Consider the following 16683-nt stretch of genomic DNA (forward strand, 5'->3'; position numbering starts at 1 on the left):
CACACACACACACACACACACACACAGACTATTATCATATTGACAACACTGTTGCAAACCGGCCTAAACGTCACCTTATTTAGGATATCACATGATATGATACGATAGGTTCTAGCTAGCTAGGTGCAACAGTAATAGAAACACAGTACCTGCTGGTAGCTAATGACAGACCGCTTACCTTCTGTATTGATATCAAACTCAAACAAACTAAATCGAAATCAGACAGACTTTGCAAAGTTTAAGAAAATAACCACACAAATAGCCTATAAAGATGTGAAATTATTACTCAACAGCACAGTCCTCTGCAGCTCCGTGTTGCTCTATAAGCCTGCCCACTTTTCAGCTGACCACGTGAAGGACTTGATTTAAATCCCTCTATTAACTGTACACACACCACTTAAATAATTGGTTTCAGAGTAGATAACAGTACAGAAGCTAAAGACGCTCTAACTTCCGTTTCACTGGGACTTTGAGGGTTGTTCTGCTAAATATCCAGCAGTGAAAACCACAAGAATATAAACTGACAAAATGTATCTTTAGAGTTACCATGACATTGCACATTTAGGATTAAAAACTCCCAATCTACAGTTTACTGACAATTGCTTTTTGTTACCGTTTTCAACTTCAGTCCTACACTCGTGAGCTCACGTTTCTTTCTGGTAACCAGTTTGGAGAACTTTTCAACACTTGACTCGACTGACATAAAAGGTACCACCTAAAATGTCTCAATCACAATCACGTCACTTTTCCTTCACATCATCTCAGACAGCTTTCATTTGGTGCCGTGTCCCTTGTGGGTGTCTTTTCTTCATCCTTACTTATCCTTGCCTCCTGGTTTTTACATACTAAATAAAGTGGGACCAACCTGAGGCGCTCCTGTAGAGGGTGCCCGGCTGGGTGTGGCTGGGGCTGCGGTACAACGGGCCCTGGAACGTTTGATCCTCGTAGATCGGAGCGATGTGGCGGTCTGGGGACATGGCTGACCTTAAGTCCGGGCCCAGCTGGCTGTGTTGACTGGCGTATGAGCTCCGTACTCCTGGAGATGAAGGAGAGTGGTCAGCGGATGAGTCGTTAGATGCAGAGTGATACACACACAGCTAAGTAAAGTGTCAAAGGTTTGGGCCCTCTGTCATTCATATCCCATGTCCCCCCCCTCCTCCCCGTTGCGGTATGAAAATCAGTTTTAGATATTTGCTTGATTTTGGCAATCAATCACAGCAGAGCACATGTCTCCTTTAATTGTTGTCAAAGCTAATGTCATTGTTGCGTGGTAATGCGGTTCACTGATATGCAACGTCTGCTCCGCACTACCACACAAACAACAACACGACACGGACAAAACATCAGCAGCCATGATGCTCACTGTGACCTCTCTCAAGTTTCAGGTTGGTAAGTTAATGTATACACAGGATGAAAAATGAATGTAAACAAATAGGAAAAAAATGTATACATGAGTTAAAAAAAAAAAGCATTGGCTAAAACATTCCAAAAATTAAACATGATTCTTTAAGACAATGAAAAAGTTAAAACGATCTGTTAGCTCTCCTTGTTTCTGTGTATCGTTGTTCCACATTACATGAAGTTGACACACCTGCCGGAACAATTTATGTCCAAAAATAATGGAATCCCTTTTTTAAATTGATTTTGTCGCCCCAAATATAGACTTCAAAAATAACACACAAGGACCACAGTCAACTGCCTTCATCCACGTATGTTCTGCACCAGCCGGAGAGGAAATAGCTAGTAAGTAGTCTGTATTTGTACAACAAAGAACTTTGTGGAGAGAAGAACAAAACTAAATAACAGTTTAGTTATAAACTTGATATAAAAAGGAAAAGTGTGGTATGGGAAACAGCTTCTGTAATCAGCAACAAGCAAACCTGAGAAAGGTGAGAAAAGGAAACACACAGGTCTGACAGGTGAGTGATCCAATCAGAACTTACGCAAATAAATAAAAAATGACACAAAAGTCAATATAACAACCGGCTGCAGGGACAACGTGAAGCAGCGAGTCCTGTCTGATTCAGAATCAGTCCACAATAACAGAATGAACAACAATATCTGTAGCTCTGAATCCGTCCACATAAACAAGACCCACCGCCATGAGACCCCTCACCAAACCAACCTCAAAATGCCTTAAAATCACAACATGAGCACAGCACATATTCGTGCTCTTTCTTAAAGGGGGATGTGGTAATTCTAGAGCATTGAAATCCTCCTGTGTGCTACAACCCTCCGAGTGAAGCCCATTGCTGACAGTCAGAAAGAGCCTGTTGGTCTCCTACACCCTACTCCCCATTAGGGTCTGCAGGGAGAAAGTCACATTACAAACTAAACAGCAATAAGTAAAAAGTATGTTATGATTAAAGCATATTACACAATTAAATCGAATGGTCCTGTCTTTTGAGACAGGCTGAAAATGACCACATTAACTCACAAATTGCTGCGTAGGAGATGGATGATGGGCTGTAAAGCTGCAAAATCCAAATAATAAAAGGTCTAATTCTTGAAAATGGCTGTAATTCCGGCATGAAGATTTTTAGATGTAGATAGCGGGGCCAGACTGACTCTGACCTCTGAAGGACCAAGCAGTTGAGAAGCAGAGCTCTGCAGGGGGGGGGGGGGGGGGGGGGCATCAAAAGACCCAGCCAACGTCTAGCTGCATGACTAAAGCATAGGAGGATGAATTATCTAGATTAATGGTTAGTTTTTACCCACGCCTTTTAAAGATATTAAAGCTGAAGTCTGAGCAGTGGGTGTCCTGGTCAGGTTTGGTAGCATTCCATTAAACGACATGTCTAACTGCTCTATAATAGCTTGGATATTTTGTGCCATGTAACATTTTTACATCAAAATGCTTTTGGGTTGAATTGTCTGTTACTATATTAACAGATCTTTTATAGATCTTTATATCTATAGGCCCCCTACCTATAGCATCCCGCCTCCTCTTCCCTGCTACCAGGGTTGTTTCTCCATTGTTTAAAAATTGCTTGGTGGGGAAATAATAACATTTCATTTAGTTTTTCATTTTTATTTTACATTATTCAAAAGAAATGGTTTTTAAACAGTATTAAATAAAATAAATGATCCACTTAATGCAATGCTTTCAGAGCAGCTTAGAGGGTTTTAGGCACTCCAGGGTGAATGTCTCTCAGCTTTTAGTGTCCTCTCTTCTGGCTTTTTGCTAAATGAAACAGTTTGGCTGGAAAATATAGTGCAGGTTCACAATGTCAGGCTCATCAATGAATTCTATTTCATATTCGTGGTTAAACTTAACCACGAATTACATGTAAACAAATACTCTGAAATGGCAGGCATGTTGTTGTGAAGGGTTAGGGAGTAAAACTGAATAATGCCGCTGCCGCCGAGTGCTGTAGTGGCACCCTCAATAGCGCAGGAAGCCTTTCACTCTGTGGCAGAGCACACAATAGCCACTAGCAGCGGCTTGGCAGGAAATCAGTTCAGTTGCACAAAAGGTTTAAAGGGGGTGAGGCTATGAAGAGAGAGGAGGTAGTGGGAAGACTTAAGGAAAAGGGCGGTAGCAACGGAGAAGAAAGCGGGGGAGAATATGCGAGGGGGGAGGACAAGAAAGGATGAAAATGAAAAGAGGGTTAATGAGGCCGTCTAGGACCACCAGAGACTTCTCATCCCATGTAAAGCCCGGCTGTGACCGAGCGACAGGGACAGAATCTCCCAGGCACAGGAGCCTTCATGCATATCTCTGCCACTCAGCAGCACTGACTCCTGAACGTAGCAACATTCAAACAACCTTAGAGGAGACTAATCCGTCTGCCTTCTTTAGTCTGCTCCCCTGGTAGTAGGGCTGCAGTGACTTCTAAAAAAGCATCTGCAAATTGTCGGGGAGAGAAATAACATACTGCCGTCTATTGAGGATGAATGGCCCACATTCCTGGTGCGTTATAGTCATTTAATTCTCCCCCTCAGCCTTTTCACCGTGGCTTTAACAGATTGCACTTGGCAGAGGCTAGATGAAGGGCGGTGGCGGGCTTGGCGCGTGCTTGCTCTGGAGAAACAAACACTTAAATGGATGCATCTGACTGCATTTCTCAACAAGAATCATTTTCAAAAAAAAAACCTCTCCAGATTAACAGGAGAACTGAAATGATCATTAGTGAAAAAAATCGTAATACTAAAAGGGAGAATAGGTGTAAACAAAAAGTGTACAACTGTTAAAACTACCATGGCGGCTTGGCTGAGAACATTTCCTCTCGCTCAGTTTGTCCCACTCTGCTCTGAAACGGACATCAAACCTAACGGGCACATTATTAAGAACAATTTGTCTTCATTTTCCCATTTCTCAGCAGCGGAGGGAAGATATGACTTCCTGACAGTGGAGGGAGGGAGGGGAGCCAGGTGGGTGGTGGGAAAAAGAGATGAGCATAAGATAAGAAACAACAAATACAAGTAAAGGGATAGAAGTCTGCTGAAAGGAAAATAAAAGGAAACCGCACAATGCGTGACACAGCAAAAGAGAGAAGAGGAAAGGAGACAAAGCATCTTCTGATAGATACTGACAGAAAACCGCCAACAGCAACAATATCAAGGTTAGGCTGTCGGAAGGCGTTTGCCAAATGCTTGCAATTGAGCCTGATCACGTGAACGTTCCATTTCCTTCCACTATGGCTCATCAAACACTTGTGACAAATTACTGTGTTAGAGGTTAGGCTCCACTGTGGTGTATGTGAGAGGAAGGAAGGCAGTGAAGGGACAGACGGAGGGGGTGAGAAAGACAGGAGGGAGAGGAGGGGAACAAGGCTGGCGCCTCCCTTTGCTCAGAGGACAGAGACTGAAAACCCCGTTTGTGACGTAAATGCCTACTTTCACGAACCTGCACGTGACAATGAACGTTTGGCAGAAGGGTAACGCGTAAGATGAGGAATTCTGTCAAAAAGAGGTCCCACTAGCTCTGTGATATAAAGACGGTTTGGATTATGAACAGATTGTTATCTGTTACAGGCGGCGTGTGCCAATGAAGGCTGGGAAACAACAACCGGCCCACCAAGTAGAGCGACGAGCTCGCCGTTATAGCCGATATACAGCTTAACTGGTTTATCTTTTGTAATGTTTAACAACGCTGTTTGTTTACGTATGGTTCAAACTCAAGATGAGGGCTGCACGTACCTTGATGTATACTGTGAAAAAAAACCAAGTGACAATATCTTTCAATATATTCTGAGTAGAGTACAGAGTTAGACCACGAGGTAGCATGTCATGTTATAGCCGATAACACAATAAACATGGTAAAAATGTGCACATGCAGCACCTACTGTACATGCAAACACGGCACAGTGAGGATGACAGGAAACAGACGTCACACAGCAACCAAAAATCATCACCTTGAACGTCATCATCAAGCAGGGCATCTGAGGATATCCCCAGGCAGCATGAAGACAAGCACAACACAGTCTATTAACCTCGCAACCGTCATATAGAGTGATCCTTTTGCCTTTCGGTGGAATCCTGCTTTCACCTGTTATGAATGACTACATTGATTTTTTTTCTTTTCCTCCAGCTGAAAATATAATAATACGATACTGAAATGAGAATAGATTTTGCTAGGTAATAACTATGGTTTTCGTTATTTTGTCATAGCTACGCTCTTATCTCCAGGAGATACCTGAAGAAGAAGTGAGAGCTGGGAATGAATCAGTACAGGCATGGCCTCTTCCTTTGGCTGCGGGGGGAAATTAGCTGGCTCCAGATTTGAACAGCTAGAAAACATGAGTCAGCGTGTGTCCTAAAAGGATGACACACACACAAGCCAGTTTCGGCAGGCAGGTTTCCCAATCGTTATCTTCCTGATCTCAACTGTTCTGGTTAAAGTACACAAACACAGTTAAACAGTCACCTCATATTGTCCTTGGTGAGTGCATTCGATATAGCCGCGGTAATGCACTCATCAAAGTAATGGATTCCCACAGAACTTAGTATTATTACACCACAGAGGTATAAAATTAAATTGCCTTTCACTTATTTAACCTGCAAATTAAAACTTCCTTGTTTACTTAACATCCAGCAATATTCTTGATACATTTGCTCAACTTGAACCGCAACTTAGCTGCAGCTGAAAAAAGCTTGTTCTTGGCTCCCAGTGGTGAAACATCTCGCTTTGACTGAAATGTTTAAGGTTAAAGTGTTTTCCAAAGCTCTAGAATATTAATTCGAAAAAGTACTTCTTAGCCGCATGTTAGCTTTGTGGGCTTCTACTTTAGGACGACTATTTTGGTTTCCTGTTCTTTTGTAAACAGCAAAACTAACTATGATTAGCAGTCTATTATTCTCCTTGGGCTAATATTTGTCTTCTTGCAGGAACTCTGTTTTGGCTTCACACCAGGACAATCGCTGACCTCACAGTCGCTGTTTATTTTCGGATTCGTTATGCTGAGCACAGAGCCAATGACAAGCCAACAAGAAATGTCCCGCTGACCAAATATTGACAGCCCGCAATACAAATCCTCTACTCGAGGAGTTCAGAGGAATTTATGGAAAGCAATTATGTGGCAAAGATGGCAAGCTGAACATGCTATGAAACTCAAAATAACCTTTTTAAAAGATATTTTGTTACTTTTCATTATATCAATGTTTTCCTTTTTTAAGGTAATAAACACTTTGACTAATATTGATGTCTTACATTAACGGCTTGAATAAAAAAGTGAGTTTGAGCAGGCTGCTGAGCTGAAACTCTGTAAATGTCTGTGAGTGTGTGAGTGTGTGTGTGTGTGTGTGTGTGTGTGTGTGTGTGTGTGTGTGTGTGTGTGTGCATTTGAGCACCTGCGAGGCTGTCAGGTCGTGTCATCCTCTCGTAAATGTCATAACTCTGGGGTCCATAGGGGTCGGTTTTGTGGATCATGGAGCGGGGCAGAGTGGAGCTGAAGTGCTGGGGCACAGCGGTCATACTAGCCCTGACTGGAGACGACGAGTGAGTGGGCTGCTTAGTCAGCGGAGAGTTGATGCCTTCCACCATGGTCAGAGGCGAGCCCACGCGGCCTGATGATGACCCCGCCGAGGCCTGATAAGGCGAGGTTGTGCGGCTGGCGCCTCCCGACCGTGAGTTCGTGGAGCCCATGCGTCGCAGCGCAGCAGGGGAGTTTTTCTGCATGGAGTACGGCGAGCCGCTACCGCCGACATTGTTACTGGTGCGCTGGGCAGAGGGCAAGGTGGTGGAGAAGATGCTGGAGAGGGGTTTGGGTTCAGTTACAATGGGGGAGCCGTAGGCACTGCCAACAGAGGTACGCAGGGAGGAGCCGCGGGACGGGGACATGCTGCTGGCGTAGGCTGGCGAGTGAGAGCGAGAAGGCACTGAGCTTACCCTCCGCATAGCACGACCAGGCACAGCTGCTGTTACTGCCGGACCCTGCAGAAAAAACCCAAATATGGCTTCATTTGTTTCATTCAGGAGCTATAAAATCATTAACAAGCATGACATGCTAAAAAACACAGCGTTACATAAACCAATTCATGACAAGGGGATGACTTCACTCTGGGCCATATTAATCCCCCCCCCCTCTGTTGTGTGTGACAGCGCCATTTGGTTTCTCAGTGGTCTGTGTGTACAGCGCTGTATGAAGCATGATCATGTCACAGTGCTCAGTGACCTGTGTGCCTTCTGTTTCTTTAAGCATTACTTCACTACCGCCACTGAAAAAAAATATATAACAGCAATTTTGGTGTTTCTCTTTTGTTGTCTTATAAAAGCTAATAGTAAATTATCTAATTAAACTTTATGAGGCCTTGGACATTGTGAGCAGTGACTGTTTAATAATAAAAAAACTAAAAAAAAACTGAATATATGTTGGTGTTACTCAGAAGGTAATACGTTAAAAATACATTTTGTGCTTGAAAACTGCAATATGTTGTCTGTTGATTGCTGGCAGTACCTGGGCTGAAGCCTGGCCCTCGGCCCTGGTATTCCTCCCCAGGGTACCTGTGCCGGCGCCAGGGAAGGAGTGCTGCATCCTCAGCTCAGCCTTGCCCAGGTTCTGGCTGCTGACGTAGCCACTGCCGGCATCCTGGTAGCCACTGTCCGAGTACGAGTTCATCTGAGTTGAGCTACGCGAATTCCCCGCGGACTCTGAGAGAGCGTGACAGAAAAAGAAGGCCAAAAATTAAATGCAGAAATAGTGAGAGAGAGAGAGAGAGTAGAAGGACGGGTTAGAGGAACAGGAGACACATCATACGTGGTTTCATAATAAACATGACCTTTACCTAGACAGCATTGCTAATGACAAATGGCACAGCGGGGAAGAACTGTTCTGCCACCACTGTAATTCAGTGTGCCGTGGTACATTCAGCCTTTCATAAGCTGTGATGAGGGATCAGTTGCTATAAATGACAGTCAAAGTATAAAGTAGGAAAAGGACAACGCTGCAGGGGGGAAAAAGGCTTTCTGTATCATCAAAGGAGAAGTAACGATAGAATGAGGTAAGAAAACGAAGGTGGGAGTGAGAGAAAAGAAAACCGCACACGATAGAGAGAAGGCAATAACAGACCCTCACTTTCATGGAGGGAGGCCTGCTCCGGGGAGTACAGAGGCACCTGCTCTGACTCGGTCCTGATGCGGTAGCTGGGCGACTGGGAGCTGTCAGTCACCCGAGACTTGGTGTCCGCTGCGGCGGAGGCGGCGGCATCTGGGAAGACACAGCAGAGCAGGGAGTCAGACAAAGAGGCAAGGCTTCGAGTCTGAAACAATAAGAGTTCGGGCTTTGCATGGAAAGATTATAATAGTCATTAAAGCAGTGAACAATTGATGGAGTTGAGAGAAAACAACAACGAACAATGATTTCCGCGACATTAGTTTCACGCTTGTGTACGGTGGAGTCATTAAATCGGAATAGTTTCGCTGCTCTAACATTCCCCTACATCTTCCTCTCTTCAGGACAACAACCAGTGTGGAAAACAGGAACTGGAATCAGCCCTCTTATGTCCCCTGTGCACAATGTTCCCCCCCGTAATCCCAATCTAGTTAAGCGTGACCAGTGTCAATGAGTTACTCTGCAATCACTGCAACAAAAGCCAGCAAGTGGAGGGGAACAGAGAGGCAAACACTGGCAGCCAGGTTGTTTTTCTTAAAATCCTGCCCGATTAGCGGGTGCGAAAATAAGCGTTGAATCCCACGAAGGAGCCGCCTTGTTGCCCAAACTGACCTGTTGAGTAAATCTGTTGACACTTAAGCGAAGTGTGGTGTTTGACCACCTGGCATTTTGCACTCCCACCTCTGAAGATCTAAGGAAGTTTGCCCATTTACAGATGGGACTGAAGTGGGTCACAGGTCAGATTGCCAGAATACACATTTGGCTTGTTGTGCGACGGTCGGCCCCGCCTTTCCTCTGTGACTTCGGCAGGTCCAGTCGGACTCAAACATCCTCACTATTTGCAAAACACCTTGCCAGTTGTGTCCCTTTCAACAGTGCTGCTATTTCTAATTGAATACATAACCCTGCTTAAAATGACAACCGTATAAATTAAAGTTTCTGTTTCTGTTTAGTCTCGCTTTCCTGCTCGCCCACTCAATCTCACTTTTGCACCGTCTCTCTCTCTCTCCTTGTTTTTCTCTGTTTTTATTCTTAACAAGATAAACACCTCTAGTTACAATTAGGGAGCATCATGACCCTTGTGCAAGATTCACAATATTCTTTTGATACGATGTGATTTTCTCAATTTATGCACGCAATGAATTTGTAATTTAGCTAATAAAACCACAGTATTACAGTTGGACGTAATTAAACTTGTGCAAAACGCCCTCACTTTCATACCAACCATGCAACCATGTAACTCACACCTTGACAGACCCATATGTTTTGTCAGCAAAAACAATATGGCCGTATGAAAACAGCACAGTTAAGAAATGTAGGCTACTTTACTCGTCCGTATAACAACACTGACAGCACTAAGCCACATTTCTTTAATGCAACTGCTGGTTAAAAGCTGGATTTTAATTATATTTTCTTCATGCTAGAGAGCCTGAATCTGGTCCAAACCTTCCTGCCGCCTCATATTAATAGGCCTACAGACGAATTACTACAGCACACTATAAAAAAGATTTTTGTGGAAACCATCTGGAAATCTTGCGCTGCTTGAAATATATTTGGATAACAAATATATCACAGGTGACAGCAACCGGGAGAGGTGGGGTGTAATGTGACAGGAAAAAAGTAATAATGATATGCATAATATACCTCACCCACCTGGGGGTGGGTTGTTGTTGCTGCAGCACCCTCAGCACCTCTCTTTAACAGGGTCATTAAAACTTTACTCAATAATACATTGTCACACATTGCAGAGGATGCAGCAAGTGTTAATCCACCTTCTTTTTTTTCTCTCTCTGCATGAACTTTTTTTGGACCCCAGTGCTCTTTGGCGACGGGCCCTGACATACAGAGAGAACGTCATTAAAATTTCATGTGGGTGATACAAGAGACTTGTTAAAGTATTTACAGAAAAACAATGAGAGTCTAGGTTTTATAAGACCAGGAAGCTTTTATATGTCCTGTAAACGTATAACAACAGGACTGAACTAGTGCTTTGTCTCCTCCGATCCCAGCAGTGACTCTGTGTCTGGCACACAGTGTGTCCTTTCAGACCACAGGGTTTTTATACTGAGCCTTGACCCTGTTTGATAAATGAGATGCCAAAAAGCCAGAACAGAGAAGGAAGAGAGGGAGACAACTGGAAAGACAGAAAGAGAGACAGAAGCCCCTTTTTTCACACATTGAAGATTAAACATCACTGGCTTCCGTTAGCTATGCATGGCAGTAGATTTTTGACATTCACAATAAAGTCTCCCATAAGTTACAATTTCAATGTTGCCGTTTTCAGCCATAACATGGCCACTCTGGATAGAGTATTTCGTTTTTTTCTCTACGAAGCTGAAGAACAGAGTTGTAAGTTCTTCCACAGGAGATAGATTTTAAAACTTATTTTGCAGTTGAATATGTATCTCTACTACTTATGCTCACTTTAGTAACCCCAGTTGTCAACGCACTCTGTGGACCCCCCCCCCCCCCCCCCCCAAAACATTTTCTTGTAAATTAATTATGTATTAGATAAAACTACACAATACGGTTTACAGTCAAGCGGCACCCATGCAGACACTGAGCACGTCTGCAGCTCATAAGAATTGTATTTACATTTCCCTCACTGCTTTTTTGTAGGTATTTCACTACTTCTAATTAATGTGTTGGAAAATGATGTGGGTTTTAAAAAGATATATCTATATATACACTACAGTGAAATCTGGACTAGCTTTTGTTAGGCACTTTTCATTTTAACTTTAAAACAAAGAAACCAGACGTGTCACAGGTTAACTAATAATAAATCTGAATTCTAGTGCTAACTTTGAGGTTTAAAAAATACATATTTATAAGCATGTAAAAGGACCACAGGCGTATAATTATGAGCCTGCTAGGCATCCAATGGGAACAAGAATAAGTGAGTGGAAATAATTGTCGTCTGTGAGAAATCGAGCTGTGGTTTGAGGAGCTGGGCAGGTAACCAATGACATCAACCAAAACAGTCAAATTATAAGTAGGCTATTTAACACCAAAATTGTTGACTGTACTTATTATTTTGGTATTTTCTTTATTTAAAAATCACAAGATTGCAGGAAACTACGTATCTGACAGTCAACTTTTTCTGGGGGGCATACCCCTCCCCCCTGTTCCGGTTTCGGGATCCATTTTTAAGTTCTCAAGTCTGGCAAGTGTGATGATGACATGTTAAACTGTCAGCATGTTGAGAGAATAAATAGCTGAAGAAAGAAGAAGACGGGGGACAGAAACGGACAGAAAGCTTTCATTCTGGGCTGTTTTCCACTCTCGGTGGACACGAGGTGTGACTGCATTGACATTTCCTGCGGCTAAAAGGCCGTTTCCACACTAACAATTCTATCCGAAACTCTCAGACAGCGGGCGCGACACACGGCGGCTCACGTCGCCAATAGGCCTCACAGACAAACGTGGCCCATTACGCTGTGTGCCACACGTTTACACTTTAATTAATTTCGATTGGAAAGAGTACACTGCCACATCTGACTGTCATTTATCATCTACACTACGATGAGAAATCAATGCGAAGCAAAAACAGTGATTGTGATTAGTCCCCGGCGCTGTTCAAACCCTAATGAAAAGCATTCAGCGAGGAAATGGGGAATGGGCAGCAAAGGAGAAAACGGTGTAGAATTAATATTCCCAGTGCATATGTACAAGTATAACCCTTTAGGCTTTGCAGACAGGATTGACAATAAAAGATTAATGGCCATTGCCGAAATTTGCTAAGTTCCACTCTGCAATAAATAAGCCATGAAATACATTAGTATATTCAATTCATTATCAGGTCTCTGGTGAAGATCCCTAAACAAACACTAAAGAGACCGAAGGGGTCTGACAGAGATCCTTCCGCTCCACATCACTGACTGTGGTGCTGTGTGCGAGTGGGCAGACGTAGCTTAGATAAATATTAAAACAAGAAAAGGCCTTAGGCTGTCCATTAATGTGAGCTTGGTTGAAATGTCTCATGGTAGCTATGATTATTAAGGAAATGTAAAACATGCCTAAACTGCATTACACACACACACACACAAACACACACCCTTAACAGACCCCGTACAAAAAAGATACACACACTTTCTGCCAATATTAAATAATTCAGAAGCACTTAGCGGAACAGTTAAGCCCTACTGATAGCACATATGTCACTGTTTACTATCTACATCAGTGTGATACTGAACAGAACGGTCTAATCCACTATCATTTAGTGTGGACCTCATAAAGTAAACCAAGAATCAAGCCAAGCAGATGGGTATTCATGTCCAACGGTGGTTATTGATCACCGACTGGTGTAGTCAGGGTCGAACAGGAACAGGAATTAATGAAGGTTGCTTCAAACCTTTAGAGAGGACACCTGAATAAGTCTATGTATTTTAGTATTGAATGATGTCCACGGCAGCAAGTATAAAACATCAGTAGAAATCAAAACAAAACAGGTACAATAAGCGATCAAAAAGTAAAGGTATAATAAATAAGTGTATTGTAAAAAACAACAAAAGCTAATAATACAATATACAGATCAGATTGGCTGGTTGTATACACATGTGAGATATGAAATATTAAGTGTTTCTGTTGCTCATACATACACTGAGCACCGATTTGTTGCTCCATATTAAGTGTTTGACAAATATTGCACCATGCGTAACTATCAGGTTACCAATGAGTGAGTGCAGAGGACACTTCATGTGATCTGAATGCATGTAAACAGCAAAAACAGATTTTGTTAGGAAGAGGGGCAGCTATCCAATCGTTAAGTGTTTGAGTTGACATACCTGCAGTTTTCCACGGCAGGGACTTCTCAGACGAGCTGTATGGGAGAAAACAGGAGATGGAACAGTGAATACATGCACACCACAAAACCAGAGACACCACGGTGAAAGACATGTGTGAAATCATCTGGAAGAGACACTTTTTAGCCTCGTGCATTTCTTTCCTTGGGCCTTTAACAACAGGGTCAGAGATGGTAATGTCTGTTTGAGATAAACAGCTTGGAGATTCAGAGTATGCAGCCTAAGAGCAGATTTAATGTTTACAACTCAGATGTAAAGTCCATTCCTGTCATCTGTGTTCATCAAGACCTAAAAGGGGCCTTTGGTGACAGCTCGTGTTTCGAGGAGCCATCAGCAATAAGAGATGTTCTAAAACTGTGGGACTGGAAGCTGTTCTTCCACTTGCAGCTTTAATAAACAAAGCCCCCCCCCCCCCCCCCAAAAAAAGGCCAGGGGATTGGATACATCCTGATGGGAGCTGAAACTGCCCAAGGACAAGTGAAATCAGAAGTGATCATACAGTACAATCACACACACCGAGTGTACAAGCCCACAGTATCCTGACACCCTAAAGTAACCCTGACATGCAAGCCAGTGTATATTCCAGCACAGAGAGCAATTCAGAGAGATACTCAGTCTCCAGAGGATGTCGTGGCTGAATAATGGTCGAGCCAGAGAGCGATCGCAGTCTGCGAGCGCTCGGCCACAACACTGAGGATATACCAAGCAGCAAAAACAGATAGGATCGAGGTGTGTGGGTGATCGATGATGAATCGGCCTCAGTCAGTAGCTGAGGGATCATTCTTAATTGCAAGATAAGAGCAGGAAAGCATCAGGCCAAGTTCCCAGCAGACTATGGCCGAAATCCGTTCAATCTATTGGGAAATGTGAGATTTGTTTTGTGACGAAAAATCCCCTGGACCTTTGGCCTGAGGCATCCACACCCGACATTAGGAAAGCGCAAAGTCCAACCGTTAGCTGGAGTTTTACTGGTGAACCCACTAGTGCTGGAAGTTTCCTCTTCCACCCAATAGTAGAGCAGGCTATGAGAGGAAGAGAGAAAACAGGCCCGCTTTGGCAACTGCATTGCTGAATTTATAGACGCAAGGGGCTAAACAGAGTCCCGCTGGAAACCTGCAAAGAATATTTTGATTAATAGTTAAGCATTGTATTTCATCCGCTGATACCATCGCAATGCTAGGCCCAAGGATTGTGCATAAATCTGACTATATACTTTCTGGTCGTTACCTGATGTTGCTATTTTTTCCCCATCTAAGGTGAGCTTTAAGAAGCACGGCTCTCCGACTTTTAATGAGCACGTAGGCAATTAAAAGAGAGGAAGTTGGGTGAGCCGTGCTCCACTGAACCATGGCAGATGAAGTGGAGGAATGGTGACCATGGTGACGATGCACCACACGCGCGCTGCATGTCGACCAGCTGGCTGGATGAAGGCAGCGTAAAGAGGTCGTAAAACTGCCGATAAACTGCCGATAAACTACGGGCCTAAACCTGACAGGACACTTTATTTCCCATCAACCCCTTTGGCCGGGTGGAGGTTGCATCTTTTAGTAGTTTTGCTAGAGGTGAAGTTTGATGACCGCACCCTGTATGCTTGTAGAAATGAAGGGAGCGGCCAACTCCGGAGGTGTCGTGAAATGTAATGACTCCCATTACAACCCTTTAAGTGCACCATCGCCTCTGCAGACGTCCCGCTGAGCTTATTGAGCCAAGCAGTGTGAACTCAATGGTCAAAGGCTAATCTCCATTCACACACAGATGTCCAGTGACATTTTAATTGTCCTTCCATGTCTGTCTTTAAATTAAAAAAGGTGCGACAATGGTGTTGCGTGTTTTCTCTTGAGACCCTTGAGCTCCTTTAAATCAAGATTGAAGACCTTTCTGTTTGCTGCATGCCTTTAATTGAACCAGATTCAAGGATATTAATCAATATCTGCATTTTACTACTGTATTTAGTGTTTTAATGACTGTGTTTAATGTTTCAATGTTCTTAATTGTTTTTAAATCTCCTTTTCTTTTGCCGTATGTTTTGATGCTTTTAATGGTTTTATGTGAAGCACTTTGAATTGCCTTGTTGTTGAAATGTGCGATATAAATAAACTTGCAAAGGAAAGTACTTAACCACTTATTACTTTTTGGGGTTGCGTCCACAATTTTACTGAAAAAAAGGAGCAGGAATGATTTTTTTTTCTGCTACAACAAAAAAAACATGAAGAAAAATCCCTTGAGCACACCGGCACGGTGAGGGAAAACAGTCTGCTCATCAACAACAGTCAAGCCGCTATCAGCACCGTCAAACCAAATGTTGCAAAACAGCTGCAGCCTCAAATCACTTAACTGATAACCAGAGCCCCCTTTTTTGACTGAACAGTTCCAGGAACTAAACGTTTTGGGAGACAATTGCCTTCTCACGAGAGTTCAAATCAATGTTCTATATTTACTGGTATTTGGCTTGTTTAGTCCACCGACTAATGTAGAAGTTATTGCTGTCTTATTTTTCTTTTGGCAGGCTAAATGTTAAACCTGTCGCTGACAATGAGGTAAATGCTTCACAAAACAAATTGGGCTGCTAATTTTCATTGTGACTGGCACACAAAAGGAACCCTTTTATAATAGAAGCAGTCATTATATATCGCAAAGAAAGATTGCCTAGTTCTCTAGCTTTTATTCTAAAATGTATCTTGAGCTGCCACTCAGTTTGTTAAATCTCATGAGCGATTACGGGACAACCACCGGAAAGCAAATGTGTCGCTTATATCTCCAAATATGATCACTGGCGTGGTTGTTGTATACACTAAACCTGGGGTCTAAAAACACAGAACTCCCGTAAGAGGAAATGAAAGTAACTAGCCTGGATGTGTATATTTTCAGAGAGCTGTTGTTCAGACCTTTTTTGGCAGCACTAGAAGCTGCTCCATACCGGCATCTCTCTAAAAATGAAGAAAGGGGAAATTGACACTCTTAGTCCCGAGTACTGCAATCTGCTGGTGATAGGTGGGTGCTTTTGTAGGTATGCAGGCTGGAGTACAAGAACGCATCGTGTAAGGGCGCAGGGCTTATTATTAAAAAGCCAGAAGAGATCACAGAGAGCCATTACACTACAGCCAAGTGTCATGTATCCAGATATATCACATATTGCATCATGGTCCATTTGAGAACGAATGCGGCTCAAACCTGGCATTTGTGAAAAATATGCACAAATTCTGCCTGGGATGGTACCTTGGGGTTCATGTACAGCTTCTGCTAGCATTACTTAAAGACATTAGTATTCAGTGTTCTACAGATAGACTTCGGACAGTAAGGCACTTATAAAAAGAGTGGATACTTTATAA

General features: G+C 43.1%; 1 protein-coding gene across 2 annotated transcripts in view; it reads right to left on the reverse strand.

The window, feature by feature from the left end:
* LOC142968377 (plakophilin-4-like) overlaps positions 1-16683 on the reverse strand; it is a 52556-nt gene that overhangs the window by 18493 nt on the left and 17380 nt on the right. For both annotated transcript variants that reach the window (XM_076108219.1, XM_076108229.1), the window contains exons 3-7: positions 13337-13371; positions 8517-8648; positions 7899-8092; positions 6793-7375; positions 866-1036 (exon numbers count right to left, since the gene is read on the reverse strand). In XM_076108219.1, the coding sequence (XP_075964334.1) occupies positions 866-1036; positions 6793-7375; positions 7899-8092; positions 8517-8648; positions 13337-13371 (1115 nt within the window). The remainder of the gene's footprint in view (positions 1-865; positions 1037-6792; positions 7376-7898; positions 8093-8516; positions 8649-13336; positions 13372-16683) is intronic.

The sequence above is a fragment of the Anarhichas minor genome, unplaced genomic scaffold (genome assembly GCF_050575085.1).
Source record: "Anarhichas minor isolate MPS153535 unplaced genomic scaffold, ASM5057508v1 ptg000004l, whole genome shotgun sequence".
Taxonomy (NCBI): Eukaryota; Metazoa; Chordata; class Actinopteri; order Perciformes; family Anarhichadidae; genus Anarhichas; species Anarhichas minor.